Below are 21,703 nucleotides of genomic sequence, written 5' to 3' on the forward strand. Positions count from 1 at the left end.
TTCATTCTTCATCGTGATCATGCATGTTCTTTATGCAGATGCATGTGTCTCTTAGGTAACCTGGGAGGTGAGTGGGTGGGGCCTTTGCTGTGCTTTGTTATTGATTTCTTTTTATACTTTAGTTGGGAGTTTTACTTATTGGGGTCTATTCTGTCATTTTACCAGGGGTCTTCATTTCTTTCAGTCTATAGCTCTGTGTGATCTAGATACAGTAGGTCAGTTTTATAGTTTATTTTAATGCTTAAAAATGTTTTGGAACTTATTTGAACATAGCTGTCATTCAGGAACCACACATTTCAGAACATGGTAGCTTCTTTACCCTGTCAATCTAAAGGAAATGGTAAACATTTTGTGTCCTTTAATTTCAGACTTAATCTCTTTTCTCTTAAATAAGTTTATTAAATATTAAGTGGAATGATCAATTGGCTTAAATATGGGAAGCTTATGGTAGAGGAAAAATTGGCCTATCATATTGCTTGTATGGGGTTACTGCTGGTTTAGAATTTGCTGATATTATTTAGTTGTTCTGTAATTGTATTTCCTTAATAATTCATTTAAAATTTTTCTCTCTTGGCCTATCAGGTTGGGTTACCTTGCTTTTCACAATGAAGTGTGCAGAATTCCTACCTCCTTTGTGCCATTCCAATTGTTTCCTTTGGTTAAGCGCAGGGGAGGACCTTTTCTCAAATAGCCTACCAAGGACCCAGTTTATAAATGATTTCTATTTAAAGTTAACGATGCAGAAATAGAACACCCTCTTTACATTAATAGTGAGTGAAAATATAAAAGGAAAGTTTAGACTTCTTGGTTTAGTGCTTAGCTCTAGTGCCAGCCTTAACTTAGAGCACCGTCGATCTTTACCATGAAGGTAAAGACACCAAACTCCACTTATCTTCCTTCGATTCCTTCTCACAGACCGGATGTGTTTGTTGTTTCTTTGCTGGAACCCAGTGTCCCTTACAATCTAGGGGCCATGTTTCTATTCAGTGCTATCTTTTACTATTTATTCTGTACTTAATTTTTTCTGATTATTGTTCCTATGACTCTGCTTCTCCCATTTGTGTCAGTAATTTTTTAGTTTTTAAAAACATTTTTTTTGGACTACAAAGGGCAGTGCCAGGCACTCCTGGCTCTCTGCTCAGAGGTCACTCCTGGCAGGGCTCAAGGAAACATAGGCAATTCCACAATGAATGGGAGTCAGCCACTTGTGACATTTTCTCCCTGTGTTATTGATTGATCTGTCCCATATTTGTTTCTTTAGTGCATTTTATTTACCTACCTGTCCATTTACATCTCCCTCAGTATTAACATATCACAACTTTTTCTCTACTACAGTAAACCCTTGACTGCAACCCAGGTTCAGTGCTTCCTCCCTTTTCTTAATACCTATAGCTCTGACAGCCATATACCCTGGTTGTCAAGTGCTATTTCTGTTCATTTGATTCGAAAAGTTTTTGATTTGAAAAGTCATTTGGTTAAAATTAAAAAAAAGAGTCACTGATGGCAGGCTCAGGGAACCATATGTGGGGATATGGCCATGTGCCAGGGATTAAACCCAGGTCAGCCACAAGAAGGCAAGCACCCTACCCATAGTACTATCACTCTGGCTCTTGGCATAACACTTTCAATTACCATTTATAACCTATATTTTTTTCTTAACCCTTTTTTATTGACAATAAATACACTTTGTTTTGGGTATTTCTCAAAACCCAAAATGAAAAAAATTAAAAACCCCGAAAAAAAAAAGAAAAGTCATTTGGTCGCACCTAAAGAAAGTAGTCTGTCTCACACATGACTCAACTTATGAGATTGTATGTTCACATTTTTATTAGGTTATAAATTTTTGATATAGTGGCAGTGATTCACATGTACTCTCCATGCAGAATATTGTTTGTACATAGAATGAACACATTAAGTTTTTGAAAGATAAAAAGGAAGAAAAATTTTTACAAAAATCTTAAACCACATCATATTGACTTAAATGAGGTTACAAACCTAACTGCCAGGGATACTATTTTAAATAGTTAATTAATTAATTTATTTTATATTTTGGGTCAAACCTGGAGGTGCTTAGAGCTTACTCCTGCCTCTGGGCTCGGGGATCACACCTGATGGGGCTCAGGGGACCCTATGTACTGGAAATCGAGTCCAGGTCAATGGCATGCAAGGCCAGTGCCCTACCTGCTCTACTAACTCTCTGGCTGCAAAGCTATAAAATATCTGAGTAAGACCTGAGTTAAGTTTGTTTTGCATTAAAAGTACAGATGACCAAATATTATATAAATTGGACTTAAAAATTTAAAAGATCTTGGGGACCAAGAAGATAGCTCAAAATCCCTTGCATGTATTTAGCCCAGATTGAATCCCCAGATCACATGACTCCTTGAGCACTGTCAGGTATAGCTACGGTGACCATTAAATACCTCTAAGATGGACCTGGTGGTCCCAGCACCTTTGAGTTGGAGCAGACCTTTGAACTCACTTGACCCGACCTTTGAATTCTCCCAGCTCTGCCAAATGTCAGTGCTGAACCAAGTGTGTGGACTGTGGTACACTGCTACCAAGTGTACGATTACCCAACTCAATTGTGTGTGACCTCTGATACATGTAGCCAAGTGAGTGACCCCTGCGCACTGCAGACACAAAGGGCAGGGAAGAAAAAATAATTGGATTCTACACTTGTAATGGTCAACTGCAGATTAATTATATCTTATTTTATGAAGACATACATACACTATGGAATTCAATTGTTATGCTTCCGGATGTTTAAAATGTCATCTAAAAGATTCGTTTCAGATGGCACTTAGAGTATTTCTAGATGCACCAGGGTCATACTAGAGTGGAATGGTAGCATCTTCCAATTCATTAAAGAGGATCTGCTATGAACTGATTATCCATGGGGTCCTGTCTGTTTTCAGAAAAAGGTAAAGGAAGTAACAAAACTAATAACACTGAAAGTCACATGTGTAAAAAATCAGAACTGATACTGAAGGAAGTAAGGGGCTGCACTTCCGACCCACTGCCAGGTTTCTCCATGCTCCATGCTCTTTTCCATCCGGATGAAGATGCTTCGCTAGTACCAAGATGCCTTCCAGAATCCCTGGCTTCAAGAACTGTGTTTTCTATCCCCCCTGCCTAGCAGCTAATACCAAATGATGTGTCCTGCCCATGAGGAAGCTGCCATGGAAATCACAGAGATGAGATAGTACAGGATTGAGACACTTCTCTTGAGGGTAGCAAACCTAAGTTTGATTAACCTGTCGCCATCTATATGGTCCCCTGAGCCCTGCCAAAAGTGATTCCTGAGCACAGAGTCAGAAGAGCTTCTTGAGCACAGCTTGATTGACCTCCCCAAACAAAACCAAAGCACAACAAAACAAAAAGACCCGAGAGCGCAGAGAGACAGCTCAGTGGGCTGAGTGTGTGCTTTATTTACTGGAGGTCTGGGTTGGATTCCAAGCATCACATGGTTGCCCAAACGCTACCACTGAGCACAGAGCTGGGAGTAGTCCCTGAGCACTACGAGGTGTCTTTCCCCGAACCAAAACCAAACACACACATGAAAGACGAGCCCAGAGGTATTACATTACTTGCTTTCAGAGACCCGTCATTCCCAACTGTCCTTTAGAGAAGAACTGGTGACACTGTTCTTTCTACCCTGTCCCACAGGCCACTTAATGAAATAACAGAATTCAGGAACAAACCATAAGCATCTTCTTCACAGATCCTCGCATGATGGGGTTGGTTCAGATGTGATTCAAACTACAGTTACAAAAAGATTGATGGACCTGAGGTCCACGACAGATTCCAAACTGATATTTGACTTCTCTCAACATTTTGAAGTTATTTATTTCATATCAGTTTAATAAGGAATCACAAGGCAAGAGATACAATTAAGGATTGGCCCATAAAATAGAGCTTTGGTCAGAGAGAGGGCTAATCCGTTGTCTAATTGGGAAGTTGGGAAGAAATAAATAAGAAAGCCAGAGAGAGTTGGGATGAGGTGGGGGATATAATTTCTACTGGGAAACTCGGCGAGGAGGTTACAGGTAAGGTTTCTGAAGGATAAATGGGCTTCACTGGGGTGGAGGAGGCCTGTGGAGATGCCAAATCAGAGAGAGGGGAGAGCATGCATATGAAAGTGCTTAGCAATATGAAGGAATTTATATGCTTAGGAAAGGAATGTGGACAGAGTCTAGAATAATTCCAACATGGGGCAGTCTGGAGATGAAAGGTAGGAGTCAGGCCAGTTTTCAGAAGCCCTGAGAGTGCAGTGAGGAGTCTGAATGGCATCCAGTGAGCAGCAGGAGACCAGCAGCCTTTATACAGAAGAACAATCAGGTTAGGTTTGCTTCCGTGGAAGCTGCCAATGAATCAAAAGTGGCCGTGGAGACTTTTGATTGCTTTCTGCTAGGCACCAAAGACAAATATTTGAATCAAATATCTTCCAAGATGAAGCAAAAAATGCTTTTACACTCGCTCTGTCCAGCCTGAGTTTGCATCCTTACTTTGCACATCCCATGTTCCCGAAGTTCTCTCTCGCAAGTCACTCATTCCGTTGTTGGACGTGATTTCCCATTGGCGTGCTTTTCACAAAGTCTTACTTAACTGATAAAACATTTGAGACAGTGCCAGTCCCAGGGTAGCACCCAGTACTCTGAGGGTGTCTGGACGTCACTCAGCTCTTGGTGTGGGAGAAATGTGTGTGATCAAATGTGGGATGAAAAGGAAACTGACCCAAAATTCTAGCCTGCCACTTTGGGAGCGGCTTTCCTTTCTGGATCGCAAAGGGCCTCTTTAGCACTTGGCTTTTCCGAGCAGCCCGTGCCTAGCAGTGAGGTGGAGATGGAGAGGACCGTTGCCAGGAGTTAAAGGATAGCTGTGTTGGATGGGTAACGAGGCCAGAAGCAGCTGTGGGCCCAGCTGCAGCCCGGCTGAGTGTTCTTACTGCCTTTCCTCTGTGGCATCTCCCTTCCTTCCTTCCTCCCCATCGCTGGCTTTCAAGACTACACCCTTGTAGCCTGGGCTCGCATCCCTCACCTTTTTCCTTTTGTCTCTCCCACCCTAGCTTTAGCCTCTAATCAGATGCTTCGGAGGAAACAGGAGATAGGAGATTTTCAGTGATAGGCAGGGCTGGAGACAAAACCTGACAGTAAAACCTGCTTGACTTTGCAATGGGAGAATGAGCCCAAACAGCTACTTAAGAAGTGCATGCTGTATTATTGTTCTGTAGGGTGTTTGCCTTGCACGCAGCCGACCTGGGTTCGATTCCTCTGTCCCACTCAGAGAGCCTGGCAAGCTACCAAGAGTATCCCGCCCACCTGGCAGAGCCTGGCAAGCTACTTGTGGTGTATTTGATATGCCAAAAACAATAACAAATCTCATAACGGAGACATTACGCTCGAGCAAATCAAAGAACAATGGGACGACAGCGCTATTATTGTTACAGATGAGGAAACTGAGGCTTATAATGTTGACTACTGAAATAACTTGCCTAATAAATGGCAAAGTTGGGATTTGAACACAATCTTTCTGATTTAAAAGGCTCCGGTTACTGAGGGAATTTCATGAGTCCCAAACCTGAGTCTTGCCTCTGAGCACTTGCTGAAGACATATGGAGGAGCTTTCAGGCTGCCTCATGGTGATTTCCTGTTCCAAGTATCCTTCCAACTTTCTGACAGTAAACCTGGCAATTCCGACTATCAATGGTGTGAACAGAATGCTAATTACAATCATTGATGCATAATTACTATGCAGCACACTGATGATTACATGTATCATAGTCTGTGTCACAGTACCACTGCTCTCCATTTTGTTTGGTTATACATGATTCTGTTCTTGTGTTGCCAGCTTTCAAGGTTCGTATGAGAATCTTACACTCAGGGAGACCCTTGACAGGGAGGTGTGGTAGGGAAGGCAATGAAGAGGCCTGATTTAAAGATGATGGCATTCTTGGGCACTTGGGAGTCTGGGAGACATTGGAAGACAGAATTGAGTATTACCAAGGCCCAGGTTTTGATGGGGTTCTTCTGAGTGTGGGTAGGCAGATTAACTTGGAAGAGATGGGTGGCTGGAGATGGACATGCAAGACGTCTAGTGACCAGAAATTTAGAATGCTACCTCTCCCGTTTCTGAACTCTAGCCTTGGACTGTTTCCTGATGACAGATTCCTCAGTTCAATTATTTGATTGATTTTTAGGTCTTGCCTAGTTCTCAGATTCCATGATTTCTGGACAGTAGGAATGTCCATGCAAATAATGAACGATGAGAAAGGTTGAACACAAGTCAAAAAAATTTCGAGATATTTACGTAACTAGATTATTTGGAGGATTAGGGCATGGGCAGTGCTACGTCCAGCAGTGCTCAGGGGTCACAGCTGGAGGTGCTGGGGTACTATTTACAGTGCTGGGGATGACACAGGGTCAGAAATGTACAAATGTAGTAGTACACAAATGTGCTACTCTTAAGCTTTAGCCTCTAGAATTAGTTTTTTGATAGTAAGAAAAGGAGTGATATATAATTTTTCCCTCTAGAAAAATGGAAATGAGTTCCCTTGTTTACCATGTTCCCAGTCTTTATTCTGCCCTTTTCCAGCAAGACCCAGAGGAAAGTGTGTGCCTATTTGCTTTTGCATTTTAGGACTGGATTTTCTTGGGTATCGTTTGGCAAAGTTGGGCCCCCTTTTTTTTTTTATTAGAAAAAAGCCCCTGAAGAGCTGTAATTGTTAAGGTCATTCTGTGTACTGACTGAATAAACTCCAAAATCTCCATGATTTAAGACAATGGAAATGCACTTCTCACTTTGTTAGACTGGAAAGTGTGGAGGGGATTTTGCTCCGGGCAGCTCAGGGTTCCCCCAGACCCCAATAAAAATTCCATTCTCAGTACTGACTTCCAAGGTCTTCCTTGGTTTCAACAGCTGACTAGTCAATGGAGGAGGAGGAGAGAGAATGGAGAATTCCTTTAGAGAACCTTTAGGAGCAGGCCTTGGATATTAAATAATTAGCATTACTTGGCTAATTATTTAGCTAGTTTTTGGAGCTAATTATTTGACTCTATTGACCAGAACTCTGTTATAATATTAGAAAAAATTGTTGAAGAGGATGGAAAATACTGTCCAGTTGTGTGGCTCAAACGTGAATTTGATGAGGAATTTTGGCAATGGGAGCAGATTTAGAATATCAGTTTCTGGGGAATGTAAACTATTGTGGTGACTATAGTTAACAGTATATGTTTTCAGCCAGAGCTATAGTGTAATGGGTAAAGTTCTTGCCTTGCATGTGGCTGACCTTGATTTGATCCCCAGCACCCAAAATGTTCCCCCCAGTACCACCAGAAGTGATCCCAGAGCAATACTGGCTGTGGCCCCCAAAAGACAAATAAATAAGCTAACAAAAAAAAAGTACTTGTTCAGTGGATTTGAAAGTTCCTGGGAGAGACCATCTTAATCATTAAAAAACAAAAACAAAAACAAAGCCCACTGTAGCTCTCTTTTGTGATGGGTATTAATTAAACTTGTGGTAATAATTTTGAAACATTAATCAGATATTATGATTCGCACCTTAGGTTTTTACAATGCTAGACATAAATTTTTTATTTACAAAAATGGGGAAAGCAGACGCAACCCAACTGAACCCTAGAACCAGTCAGCCCACCTTCTTGACACTTCGTTTACAAAGACTTTGTAAAATTCTTCTATCTTCCCTAGGTAAGTTTATGGCATGTAGTATAACTGGACCTATGCTCCATGCATACTGGATAATTTGCAGCACCTCTCAAACATTTGGTAGATATTAATGATGGTAATTTACGTTCCATCACCATTTTGTTCATATGAAACTCCTGCGGTCAGATTTTGCTTTTCTATTTTAGTCCATTTTTCTTGACCTCAGAGGTTTAACTCTCCTCTTCTTGCCAAAACAGCCTTAAAAAGAGATATTTAAAAAATGACATCTGTAACAGGTTTATGGTCAAAGTTAAATTGATCTCATGCTTAGGTTCAAAAGCAGTTGCCATGTTAGATGAAATGAAATTGCATATACTTTTGTCCCGGCTCATGGTCAAACACAGAAAGTGATCAAAGGAACCACATAGCAAAATACCACTGACCCAAATGAGAAGGGACAGAGTTGGTCGTTCTGTGATCATTATTGCCTTGTGCAGCTGTGCAAGTTAAGCAAATAAGACGATGATGTAATCGCTTGTTAAAAAGGACTCGGCAGTTTCCCATGAGATTAAGTATGAAATTCCCAAACATGTGCTAAAGGTCTAGAGAGTATCTCTGTTCTCCCCCCAGATTAAAAAACAATGCTTTTTAGGCTTGAATTTATGAAATGAATGACTTTTATACTAAGATGAATCTTGCAATCCTTACCAAAAAGATTGCCTTCAATTTCTATTTAATTAAGTGTATATTATAGTCCAATAGCAAATATGTTTCTCATTGGACCACCATTTGATATCTACTAAATGTCTCCTGATGCAGGTTTTGTAGCGATTTCCTTAATGTGTCTCTGAAAAGTTATTTTGTTGAATGCTGGAAGAGACAGTGTGGGATGGAACCTCTCTGTCCCGGAGCAGGGATTTGAGATTATTTAATAATTGTAGACAGAACTAAATTTGTTCAGTTCATATTTTTTAATCACTGAACACTGACTGAGAGGCAACCAAAGGCTGATGATTGAAAGTTCCAAGATTCATTCTGTAGTTGAACCAGAACGTCAGCCTCATTTCTTTGCCTCTAGACAAGAGTTTCTTCAAGGAATCGAATCTGTAATCTTTTAGTAACTGCAGGAATGGACTGTGTGCCAAACGTATCTTCTGTTCACCTTCTAAAAAACTCAAGATGATTGTGTATTAGGTGGTATGATAATGAACCCCATATGGGAACAGTTTTGGTCTTCCTGTAAGTTCTAAACCTATTAATGAGTGTGATCATGAGGGAAAGACCCGAGGTCTACTATGTCTTTGGCTCCCTGTACCCAATTTTGGGCCAAAATATCATGCAAGCGCAGTAAATATTTGTTGAGTACACGAAGGAGCATATGGAATAACCTTACTTGGAATTGGTCACAGTGTGTTTTTGATTTAGAGCATAAGAGCTTAGTAGACACCATTTAATTTCTATCGTATAAGAAACACATGTATGTTTTTGCTTACCTTCAATGCATTAGCATTTTTTCATAACTGAGGATTATCCTAATCTGAACTTTGCTTCCTATTTCTCATTGTTTCTCACTGGACCTATATTAGGCAAGTCATGTATGTTTGTTGACTTGATTCATTTATGCGAGATTTTTATCCAGAGGTGGCCAGAAACAGAAAATAAGTAAAACTTATTTTAGTCCTTGGCAGAAGGCCACACAATGCAAACAATGGAAAAGCTGAGACTAAAATAACTAACCTATCTAGCAAAAAAGGTTATGCATAGTAGACGCTGAGTGTTAAGACGTCATTTCCCATTTTCCCATTTAGCAAGTGCTGACAATCCAGTGCATACTCTGGTGCGCGCGCATGCACACACACACACACACACACACACACACACGCACACACACACACACAGACATGCACACATACATATGCACCCTGGTTCCTGGCCACAACCCTCAACAAAAGACAGGATTTTCATATTCCCATTTTATTAAAGAGAAATTGGAGTCCCTGATCAAGTGACTGACTTCCCTGTAATACATAGCCACTAGATGTTGGATTTATGTGGTCAAACTGGACCAGGTACTTCAAATTCTCTGCACCTTTCTCTTCAGCAAGCTGCTAAAGAGAATGTTTAAATAGGATGTTTCTTTATCCATAGTTTCTGATGCCCATAATTTTTAATGAGCAACGGTTTTCTATTACATAGAATAACTTTACATCCCCCCCTTTTTATACAGCACCATGGTCTACAATCCTGATAATGACAAAGTGTCATGCATACATTGTGCCAACATCATACCCACTACCAGAGTGGCAAGGCCCTTCACCAGTGTCCCCAGTTCTCCTCTTATGCACCCCTTCTTCCTCCCTGGTAAAGGAAATACTGTAGGCCCACTCTCATACACTGTTGCCTTTGGCCATTTGTTATTCCTTTAGTGTTTCTAAACACAGCAAGTTTATATGTATTGACATATGGTAAGTTTTAAAATTACATAGCATATTACCTCTGTCTCCATCATTAAAGTCTTTTGATTTGCTTCCAAGTACATTGTGCTGAGACAAAAAAAAAAAATGATGTGGATACCTTACCCTGCTTGGATGCTACATTCACCTTGTTCTCAAATCTTAGGTCTCTTCCTTCCACTCAGCTTGCATGGCTGCACTGGCCCTTGAATATAGAAAAGCGTGCACTTCTACCCCCCATCCCTTCTAGGAACTGTTCAATCTGCCTGGAACCTTTGATTTAGAAGTTCCCAAACTTGGTTAATTTGCCACCAGCTTTTCAGAGAAAAAAAATCACTCAGTATCCCCTGGAAATCTTCTTTATTAGGGAACAAGCAGAAAGTGCCCCCAGCCTTTGCACTGAGGCTGGTGCTGCCCCTGGACCATCCTGGTGCCCTCTGGGGAGACACTGCTTTGGATCCTGCCCTCCGTTTCTATAGGGCCACAGCCAGCAGTGTGGCCTCCTCGACACCCTTTCAGGTACCATCCCCGTGGCCTGTTCCTAGGCTTGTCTTCCAGCTTTTCTTAGAAGCTTTCTTATTTATTGGCTGATTTCTTTTCTGTCTCCTAGCTTTTCTGTTCACTTATACCAAGTTGATAAGTTCCAAAGAGCAGGATGTTGTCTCATTCACACCTGCCTTCTAGAATAGTATAGTGTTTATTTTATTAACCATTTATTTTGTTAAAATTTTTTTGGTTTTTGTTTTGGGGTCACACCTGGCTATGCTCAGGGTTACTCCTGGCTCTGCATTCACGTATGGAAGTCGGGAGGGGGGGGGCGGGGGTTGTGGGGGGTTGAACCTGGGTCAGCCACATACAAGGCAAATACCCTACCCACTGTATTATCACTCTGGCCCCTTGTGTGGATACTATTTAGAGTGTCAACACACAGTTGACAGTGGGGAAATAATTTCTGGACAAATAAATAATGCTCAAAAAGAGTTCAGCTTATTTCATACTTTCAAAAGCAGAAGACATGGATTGGTGCAAATACTTTTGTGTGTGTGTGTGTGTGTGTGTGTGTGTGTGTGTGTGTTTAGAATTATGCCAATCTCACAGGATGTCTAGAGAGGAATATAATGACCAGCTTCTACCTGATAGAGAGTGCAAACAACCTGTTAATATTTCATAGCTGTGGGTTTGGGGGTAGCAGGACTACATTGTGGGGAAATTACTGGTAAGTGGTCAGGAAACATATAATCACTACTTTCTCCCCAAGAGTTCCTTGCCATGACATTCAAGGATCCTCCATGGATGAAACACACATGACATGTTTTATGCTTAATTATCTCCCAGCAGAAATCTGCTTCCATTTGCCTTTTGTTCCCACCTCATTTTGACATTCTCCAATGGCACGTAGAGTGTTTGTGGGGTTTGGGGTTCGATGCCTTTGTTTTGTTGTTGTTTATTTGTTTTTTGTTTTTAGGTTTTTGCTGTTGTTGTTATTGTTCTTTGATGCCATAGACTGAAGCTGAACTTTGTGAAACACCGACCTCTGTTATAAAATGACCCGCTTAGGGGTGAGGGTTGTTCTAGTCATATTGAGTAAGAACTAGGCATTTGTAAATCTTCACTTTTGTTTCAGTCTTTCCTTTTACCAAAAAATGGTGAAATAAATATCTGGTCTGTCTCTTTGGGACAGGCAAGAGTGCATCTCCAAAGCAGTAATGTGTAAAAGAGCATCTTCATCACTTTGCAGCATACTACAAGTATTCACTTAAGATACTTAGATTTTAATTTATAGGGGAGGTCAGTTATTTGTCTGGGCTAAAGTTGTAAGTGAATTCTCTTGGCTCTTAATCATAGCTCTGTGCTGTTGGACTTATCATCTGATTCTAATATATACAAAAAATGTCCTTAGTTTAATGCAAAACACAAGATAAACAGGTGTTGAGCATTTCTGCAATGTGAATTCAATGTTATCTTTTATTGTTGTATACTGTAAACTATGTCTGGAGCTGTGGCAATGTTTATATAAAAAAAAACCCAGCTGCCTTGATCTTGAAACTATTCCAGGTATTTTAAGGGCACTTTGACTTTCTAATTTTTAATTTGTGGTTAAACATTTGGACATATAATTTTTGTTGCACTTTCATTTTTTTAATGAAGTCTAATATTTTGGAGTTTTGTTTTGTATTTATTTGAGCCTCCCAAGATCTGGGGGCCCTCCTGGTGATTCTTTCCCAACAGGGCCAGAGTTTCAGTGGCAGAGCCTGAGGATGTGGCTCTGCTCACACCTGCAGTGCTGGAGACCAGTCCCCGAAACCCCCCCCACACCCAGTGCCACTCAGTGCCACCAGAGCTTGCATTATTGTTATATCACAACTTCTGCCCTATAAGTGTAATTCTACAAAAGGTGATTTTAGTGAAGTATTAAAAACTTTAAAACATCAAAACAGGAGTCCAGGAGGTAGCATGGGGCTTATGCCTTATATGCAGCCGGCCCTGGTTCAATCCAAAATGACCTTTTAAATGAATGTTCAAGCCACTGTTTGTGTCCAAGCCACTGGACTCCAGAGTCAATTCATTCCTGCACGGCCTTCACAGCAGTTTGCAGTCCTTGGTGTTAAAAATGACAAAAATCCACATGTGTTAAAGCACACTCCTGGACAGAGTGATAGTACAGTGAAGCGGAGCTTCCTTTGCACACGGCCCACCCAGACTCGTCCCTGCACCCCGCATGATCATCTGAGCCCAGCAGGAATGATCCCTGAGCACAGATCCAGGAGTAAACCCTGAGCAATATCATGTGTGAGCACACCCCCCAAGAAAAAAAATAAGAAAGGAGAAAGGAGGTGGAGAGAGGGAGGGAGAGAGAGAGAGAGAGAGAGAGAGAGAGAGAGAGAGAGAGAGAGAGAGAGAGAGAGAGAGAGCACTCTCATGGGTAAATTCCACCTCCAAGATATACTGTTAAGCTGAAAAATATGGTATAGGGCAGTGTATGTTATATGATATATTTGTTTTCTTTCTTTCATCCCTCCCCCCCACCCAAACACACACTCACACATCTGGCATTACTCAGGACTGCTTCCAGCTCTGTCTCAGGGATTGCTCCTGGCAGTGCTCATGGGAGCATGAAGTGGCACCAAGGATGTACCCTGGCTTCCTGTATTCTATGATGTATCCCAGACCGTTGAGCTTTCTCCTGACCTTTATGATTTCTGTCTTTTAAAAAAATTCAGTTGTCTCTTTGTATGTTTTCTCTGAGACTTCTTTAAGGTTACCCTCAGGGACTAATCTCAGAGCTACATGATAATATGTAATATGATAACGGGAGGGCCTTGTAAGACCAGGCCGACCACACATCTTACTGGATATCCTCTAATTTCTTCTTAAAAGAAAACCTTCATGCACTGTCACTGTTTTGAAATTCAGCATAAAACAGCCTTGTTAAGAACTAGTGGGGGGAAATGATGTGTAATAAGAATGTTGTACCTTAAAACACTAGTTTATTTATTTATTTGTTTATTTTTATATAGTCACATTTATTTGAATTTGTCAGTAGAAAGTTAAGCATTAGTGACAATGAAACTTTTCTAAGTGTCTCTAAACCAACTTTAAAAAAATTTTTTTTAATTGAATCACCATGTGGAAAGTTATAATGCTTTCAGGCTTAAGTCTCAGTTATACAATGCTCGAACACCCATCCCTTCACCAGTGCACATATTCCACCACCAGGAACCCCAGTATACCTCCCCCCCCGCCACCCCCCCCCACTAGGCCTGTGTAGCTGATAGATTTCACTTTAATTTTCTCTTTACTTTGATTACATTCAATATTTCAACAAGAAACTCACGATTATTGTTTGGAGTTCCCCCCACCCCCTGCAAAGTCAGACCTGCTGAAAAGGAAGCATTTGATAATTTGTTTTCCATTGCTGAGAATGAAGAGGTATGAGGTTGCGTGGCTGCTATGAATTTCAGTATTTTAGTAACTAAGTCCAGGGAAATTTCTGCCAGAAATTGCATCACTGCAAGCTCGTACCTCCCTTTTGTGGTTGTCATAAGATGGCAGCCGTGGCTCAGTTCACAGTCTAGAGACATTTCTGCAAGAAGATGCTGGTGCCCAAAGTAGTTTAGCTGGCCTCCGGGGCAATGGTCGTGAAGGAGCGGAGAGGCCATGCACTTGTGAAAACACTTGTTTTGAAGAGAACTTAGCCATGCATTTTAGTTTAACTTTAAAGTATGGGACATTACTGCTGCCTTTGGGGGCTGTGCTGGTCTGAGAAATTCCGCGGTGGGGGTTGCCTGTACCATTAATCAGCTCTAAGGGAAGTTCCTCACTCAGAGCAAGTTTTGCAGTTTTCTCTGGCATCCATGAGAAGAATGAACAAGTTCTTTTGAAGTTGAAATACCAGTAGTTCCAAAACAGGTGATAACTAAACACTTAAGAAACCTGAAATTTATGGCAGGCAAGAAGTGAGCCCATGAAAAGAGCGCCGGGCTCATCAGCAGGGTGGAATTGCGGTGAAAGTTACAGAGAATCGGAAATGAACCCTCGGTATGAAAACAGAATAGCCGGACTAGCATGACCACAGGAGGGACGTCTCTCAATATTACTACAGGGTGTCAATGTCGCAGATAGGCCGGACTCAAGATTATTGACTAAGCCAGTTCAAAGACTCCTTTGTTACTGATTTATAGAAATTGTTGTGCATAGGTTCTGCCATAACCTCAGATTACATGACATGTAATAGAAATTGGCCAGTTTTGTCCATGTGTGTGCAAAGGGCCCCGTAGTGAAAAACCGTATGCTTGATTGGCCATGTGTCCTCTGTCATTACAACTCAATTCTGCTGTGATAATAGCTCAACTCTTGTGTGGTAGCACAAAATCGATCTTAGACTATATGTTCTGAATGGCGATGGCTGTGTTCTAGTACAAGTATTTGCAAAAACAGGCATTGGAACAAATGTGGGTCCAGAGTCATAGTTTGTTAATCCCCGAATTAAGCACCTGCCTTGTTTCTCTTTGCACTGTAACCTGAGGTGATGTGCCTGGTTACCTCTCCTTTAATTTCTGATTGTGGGAATTAATGCTTCCCTTGTGTAGCCCCTTGCCTTCAATTATTCCTCTGTGAACCTGAGTTTGTAAATGCTGTGTTCCACCACATCAACCCGGTGCCAGTCATGTTTTAACTTACAAGCTTCCTGCCTTGTTTCTTTTCCCTCTGAACTGATATTTCCTGAAGATAAACTGTGATAGTTGTTTCTCTTTGCATTCCCTTGCTTGCATTACCATTTTTACATGAGTTCAACCTTTGCCCTGAGAATGTTTTGCTCAAATATCTTTTGTACCTAGGGAATTGTGGTCAACCAGCTTTAAAACCTTGAAGACATGATTGGTTAACCTCTTGCTGAACATATTTCTCCCCTTTTTTAAAGTGAAGCTCGACCACATTTAACAAGCCACTGGACGCAAAGAGCAAAAAGGTCTGGAGGTAGAATTAGTCTTGGCAAATTATTTGCAAAGAGAGATGTTGGTCTCTGAACTTTGTGCATCCCCAGAGAGACCCCTGCCTCTGCCAGGAGAATTAGGAACAAGACTTGCTTGTGTAGTAGGAGCTGGCTTCACTCCTAGATACTTCCCTCTCCGTCTCAACCCAGCTCACCAGCTTGTCCTTTCACTCCAGGGACCTCCCGGTCTCCATCTCTTCTGCCCTGCCAACATTTGCACTTTCTAAAACTTCACTGCCATAGACCAACTTATTGTCAGGGATGCTCTTCACTTGTATGCATGAAGACACATAATTGAGATTTACAGCATACTTTAAATTCCCTGCTTTTCCGATTCAGCAGTTTCACTGTTGCTTGGGATAAAGGTGATTTGTGTGATCCATCTTGCTTTATGTCTCACTTGACATTCTGCCTTTTTTATGACAGGTTGCTGAATGCTATAAAGCCGGGACTTGTTAAAAAGATCAATAGATTGCCTACCCCCATTGCAGGATTGGTGAGTATCCAGGATTGAGATTTATTTTATGATATTCCTTTACTCTAACCTAAGGGTCACGGCAGCACCATTTATTACTGCTCTCTCTAGCAATATGTATATTTTCTTCTTGGATGAGAATGCATTGAGTCCATTAAACTAGGAGGTCACTTATAAATGAAAGCTTAAATGGCATCTTAATCTTTGTATTTTTCTTGTGCATGATCAGAACCTTCATTCTTACAGATAAATTTGTTTTGGGGTGGGACACTGATAATTAGGTTGACACCAGGGGAGGCATGGGGGTTGTAATTCTGGTTTTCTTATTTTAGTTGTTCACCACATTTTCTGGAATAAGGGGAGGGAATTTAGAGAGAAAGGGAATATGATGCTTGACAAAGAGTACTTTCATGATAAATTGCTGTTTTTGATCTAAAATATATACTTGTGATAAATACCACATTTGTAGATATAATAGGGGAATGAAGGTGATTCTACTGTCATCTGGAGAATTTTTAATTTTTAATTCCATGCCCTTCTAAACCTTCTTATCTAAACCTGATAAAATGAGTGTATTCACACATGCTCAGAAGCTGGAATTTAAAGAAAAAAATCCATCAATCTGTTTTATTACTCTTGGAAATTATTTTTGTTTGCTTCTTTTTACTGCCTTTTGTGCAAAAGAAGTGGAAGATCATTTTGGGGGGAAGACAATCAGATCTAAGTTCTGAAAAGAACTTGCAAATACATGTGTGTGGATGTATGCACACACTTGTGGGTTTATTTTGTGCACGCAGATGTGTGCACAAGAAGCTGAGGGCATGTGTGCCCTGGTAACTACTCAGCAACTGTTTCTACTGTGACTGGCTTCTGCGCATGTCATCTTGCAGAAAACAATTAGAAAAATGTCAGGAATCTAGGCAAACTGCTGCATGGACCTTACTGATTGTCACTAAAAAAATTTCTTTGCCATATCATGATGACTAATCGAAACTTGATGAAACAACAACAAAATCCTCAACTGTGTTTGAAACTATAGAGGTCATGAAAATGAGATGCATGGTTTCAGCAAACTGAACAGAGAGAGAGAGAGGAGAGAGAGAGAGAGAAAGTGTATAGGGTGTGTGTGTGTGTGTGTGTGTGTGTATGTTAATTTCAGTGGATACATTTTATTTCTTATGTTTGTTAGTAATAATTGGTGATTAATCATGAGAACATCTTTCCAGTTTCATAAGTCAGCATCATGTGAATAAATAAGCCCATGAACAGGTAGATATATTTTCAAGGATAGATTTGAATTATCTTATCAGATGATAAAGACTGTTGGGCACCTCGTTCCTTTGGGATTTAATGCTTTAAGAACCAGAGATCAGCAAGAAGGTCAGGAAAGCCCAAGAGGAATCTGTGCGAATAGAAGCAAGCAAGTCTTGAGTCTGAAAGGTCAGTGGTAAAGGATCTGAAACCTTACTTTCAAATAGGAATCATTCTAATTTTAGTAAAATTAAGGCCTTGGGAAATGCGAGTTGCACTTTGTATTGTTTCTTATTCATGATCAAATGTTCTTTTCAAATTGCCTCTACTTTGGAATGAGCAGGTAATTTGTTTCAAAGAAGCAAATTGGGCCTCATTTTCCTCCCTTCACTTTACAACTTAGATTTTTATTCCTTTTATTCCCCTTTCCACTTTGTCCTTTTCTTTCTTCTTTCTTTTTTCTTGTTTCATTTCAATAAACTTCTCTCCTTCCTTTCATCCTATATCACATTCTTTATCAATTTGTTTTCATAATCTTATGATGGTGATATTTATTTATCACATATTTGGTTGACATTTATTTCTAGCACAGAGCATCTAAAATCAACTGGATATTAGTCCTTAGCAATCAGAACCTGGGGAACTTTTTTTTTTTCTGGTGATATTAGGTCTTTGGTCTTACCTTTTCTTTCATAAAGGTGGAAGGAGTATCCTGTTATTTGCAGCTAACTCTTTTAACCACACCTGAATTTATGTTAATGAGGTGACATCTGCAAAGCCCAGAAGGATGGATTGGTTACCAGGGGAACCAACTTGGTGATTAGGGGGTTGGAACTTTCAGTCCCAGTTCTAACCCTGGGGAGGTGAACCAGGCTAGAGACAGAGTTCAACTGCCAATGGCTAATGATTCATTCACCTGGGTTATATAATGAAGTATTCATAAAAACAACAAAGTTGTAAGCACATGATGAGGCAGATTCTGGGATAATTAAGGTACCCCTCAAGCATGAAGGCTCAGCTGTTTTCCCAAAACCTTGCCCTCTGTCTTTATCTCTATCTTCAATAGCATTTTTTCAAAAAAATTTTTTTTATTAGAGAATCACTGTGATGTACAGTTACAAACCTATGAACTTTTGTGTTTGCATTTCACTCATACAGTGATCGTTTGACCCATCCCTCCACAAGTGCCCATTCACCTCCACCAATGACCCCAGTATCGCTCTCACCACCCTCACCCCATTTCCCACCACCCAACCCTGCCTCTGTGGCAGGGCATTCCCTTTTGTTCTCTCTCTTTTTGGGTGTTGTAGTTTGCAGTAGATGTATTGAGTGGCCTTCATGTTCGGTCTATAGTCTACTTTTAGTTCACATCTTCTAATGGGTCCTCCCAACATCCTCTACTTGGTATTCCCTTCTCTATCTGAGCTGCCTTTTCCCCCAGCATGTGAGGCCAGTTTCCAAGCTGTGGGGCAGACCTCCTGGTCCTTATCTCTACTACTCTTGGGTGTTAGTCTCCTATTCTGTTACTTTATATCCCACAGATGAGTGTGATCTTTCTATGTCTGTCTTTCTTTCTGACTCATTTTTCAGTAGCATTTTTAAGAAACTGGTGAATGTAAACAAACATTGCTCTGAGTTCTATGAGCTCAATGAGCAAAGAGCAAAGCTGAGAATGGGCTCTCAGGAACCCCAGTTTATTAAACCCCAGTTGATAGGTGGTCAGAAGCACGGGTGACAACATGGACTTGGAGATCTGTTTCAGGAGATCTCTCTAAGTCCGTAAGGGTCAAATTTTAGTTAGTTGCTCAGATAGAAAAGCACAAGAGTTGAAGACCTTTACTTTCTGCAGTTAATGACTACACATTCACTAATGATTCACTGGCTAAACTCTTTTCTCCTCCAGGTGCCTTCAAATCAAATTTAGGAACTAGCACTGCTACTCTTCTCTTCTACCCTTTCCTTTCACTGTTACTCTTCTTCTAGAGTTCTCTGCGCACATATTGACCTCTCCCTTACTCTGCACCTCTTCTTATCTGTCTTCATGACTCCAGCTCTTGACAGCATTGATCCAAATCAGCACTCTTTACTAAGATTTTTTCTCCTGAATTCCAACCCTGTTGTTCCAGTTACTGGATAGGACCTTCTGTTTTTTGTTTGTTTGTTTGTTTTTTGCTTCTTTTGGGTCACAAATGGTGATGCACAGGGGTTACTCCTGGCTCTGCACTCAGGAATTACCCCTGGTGGTGCTCAGGGGACCATATGGGATGCTGGGAACTGAACCCGGGTCGGCCACGTGCAAGGCAAACACCCTACCCGCTGTACTATCCCTCCAGCTCTCTGGAAAGTACCTTCTGACTTAGCATGTTCAACAGGCTAAAATGACCAGTCCTTCCCTTTGCTGACTGACTTTCCCAATGCCAGTAAAAGTATCAAAGACAGGCAGTTGCCCTAGTTCAGCATAAGAATTTGGCAGTTATCTCCAATCTTCCTACTTGCCTGAATTTCCTTGGCCACTGCTCCAGAGCAGGCCATCCTCCCCTCCTGCCCCAATAATTAGTTGGCCCTCAGTTCCTCAAACGTTGTCCTTTTCCATAACATTTCTTATGGATATAACATTGACTCCTTGATCTTCTTGAGAAAAGCATATATATTTATTGAGGTACCATGCAAAGCTACCTTCTTTGTGAGGCCTTGAAAATCTATGGTTCAAAGGGTTCTTTTATTACAGAACACGGTAACAGCTCCTAGCCTAGGAGAAAATGAGTTCATGTATTTGAGAGATAAAAGAAATATAGTGTGATATAATATGCTTTGGGGATTAAGGTCTTGAATAATTGTGAAATTAAAGGTCTGTGACTGACTTAGTATGTATGTTAAAACACCTTCACTTTAAGCAATTAATTGGTTATGATCAAACTAAATCAATGTGGAGCCAGAGATAGTACAGGGAGTAAGGTGCTTGCCTTGCATGTTTAACTGACCCTGGTTCAATCTCTGGCACAACATATGTTCCTAATACTGTCTCAAAAGAAAAAAGAAAACCAACCCTAAAACATACGTGCCAATTCCTGTAATGGGTCTAACCAATGTAAGATCTTTAAGTGCTATACTAAAAAAGCCTTCTCCCCCCCCCCCGATTTTTGGCTCACATCCAGCATTGCATGGGGGTTACTCCTGGCTCATGCACTCAGGAATTACTCCTGGCAGTGCTCAAGGGACCATATGGGGATGCTGAGAATTGAACCTGGGTCAGCCACGTGCAAGGTAAGCAAGGTGAGCACAGTGGACAGGGCGTTTGCCTTGCACTCGGCTGACTCAAGTTCGATTTCTCTATCCCTCTCAGAGAGCCCGGCAAGCTACCAAGAGTATCCCATCCACACGGCAGAGCCTGGCAAGCTACCTGTGGCGTATTCGATATGCCAAAAACAGTAACGACAAGTCTCACAAATGGAGACGTTCCTGGTGCCCACTCTTAAGCAAATCGATGAACAACAGGACGACAGTGCTACAGTGCTACTAAAAATGCCACGAAATCACCTTGACCATAGGCTATCTACCAAATTATTTAGCCTAAATCCAGTTTTGAGGAGATGATCAGAGAAGCACAAATTGGAGACATACTGTAAAACTGCTAGTCCCCACTTTAATCAGGCAGTGTCTTTAAAGATAATGTCCCTCCTCCACAAGTGACTAAGGAGTGATGACAGTTGCGTGGCAGGTGTGATTCTTGACTGACAAAAAGCAGCTCTAATAGACATCATGGCACAATTGGGGAAATAGTATATGGATCGAATAGCTTTCTGTGTTGAGTCTCATTCACACAAGAACCATCTTGTCACAGATAATTGTGTATGTCGGGAAATACACTTCACTGTCGCAGATACACATGCTGAAATATTTAAAGATGGAATGTCACAATGTGCACAACAATTATTTGAATTGTTCAGCAAAGAAAGGAATTTGTGGGCCAGAGAGATAACATAGTGTGTATTCAATGAGTGAGTGTGGGCGCTCTCTCACCACATGTATTTGGTGGCCATGTGCTGCTTCCACACGTGACCTGCAGCTGCCGCCAACAGATACATGAAGAAGAAAACAGGACTGTGAAGCTGGTTGGTGATCAGTTGCCATTTATTCCAATCTCTGTCCCGCCGTTTATTCCATTCTGTCTGTGCGCCTATTCCAATCTCACTGAATGCCCCATTCAGTCTCACATTGCCCCTCCTTCCCATCTCCTCCTGTCCCTCATGCTAGTCTCCCCCTGCCCAGTCTCGAAACCTTAGTCAAGAGCCCAACCTCCCAGGTTGGGGGTAGCTACTGCACCTAGGTCAGATAGCACAATCAATGTATGTAAAGCCCTTCACT

The 21,703-nt window shown here is 41.2% G+C and overlaps 1 protein-coding gene across 12 annotated transcripts in view; it reads left to right on the forward strand.

The window, feature by feature from the left end:
• Window positions 1-21,703, forward strand: part of LIMCH1 (LIM and calponin homology domains 1) — a 367,764-nt gene that overhangs the window by 157,519 nt on the left and 188,542 nt on the right. For all 12 annotated transcript variants that reach the window (XM_055140738.1, XM_055140740.1, XM_055140745.1 and 9 more), the window contains exon 3: window positions 16,039-16,108. In XM_055140738.1, coding sequence (XP_054996713.1) covers window positions 16,039-16,108 — 70 coding nt within the window. The remainder of the gene's footprint in view (window positions 1-16,038; window positions 16,109-21,703) is intronic.

This window comes from Sorex araneus, chromosome 5 (assembly GCF_027595985.1).
Source record: "Sorex araneus isolate mSorAra2 chromosome 5, mSorAra2.pri, whole genome shotgun sequence".
In the NCBI taxonomy this organism is placed as follows: Eukaryota; Metazoa; Chordata; class Mammalia; order Eulipotyphla; family Soricidae; genus Sorex; species Sorex araneus.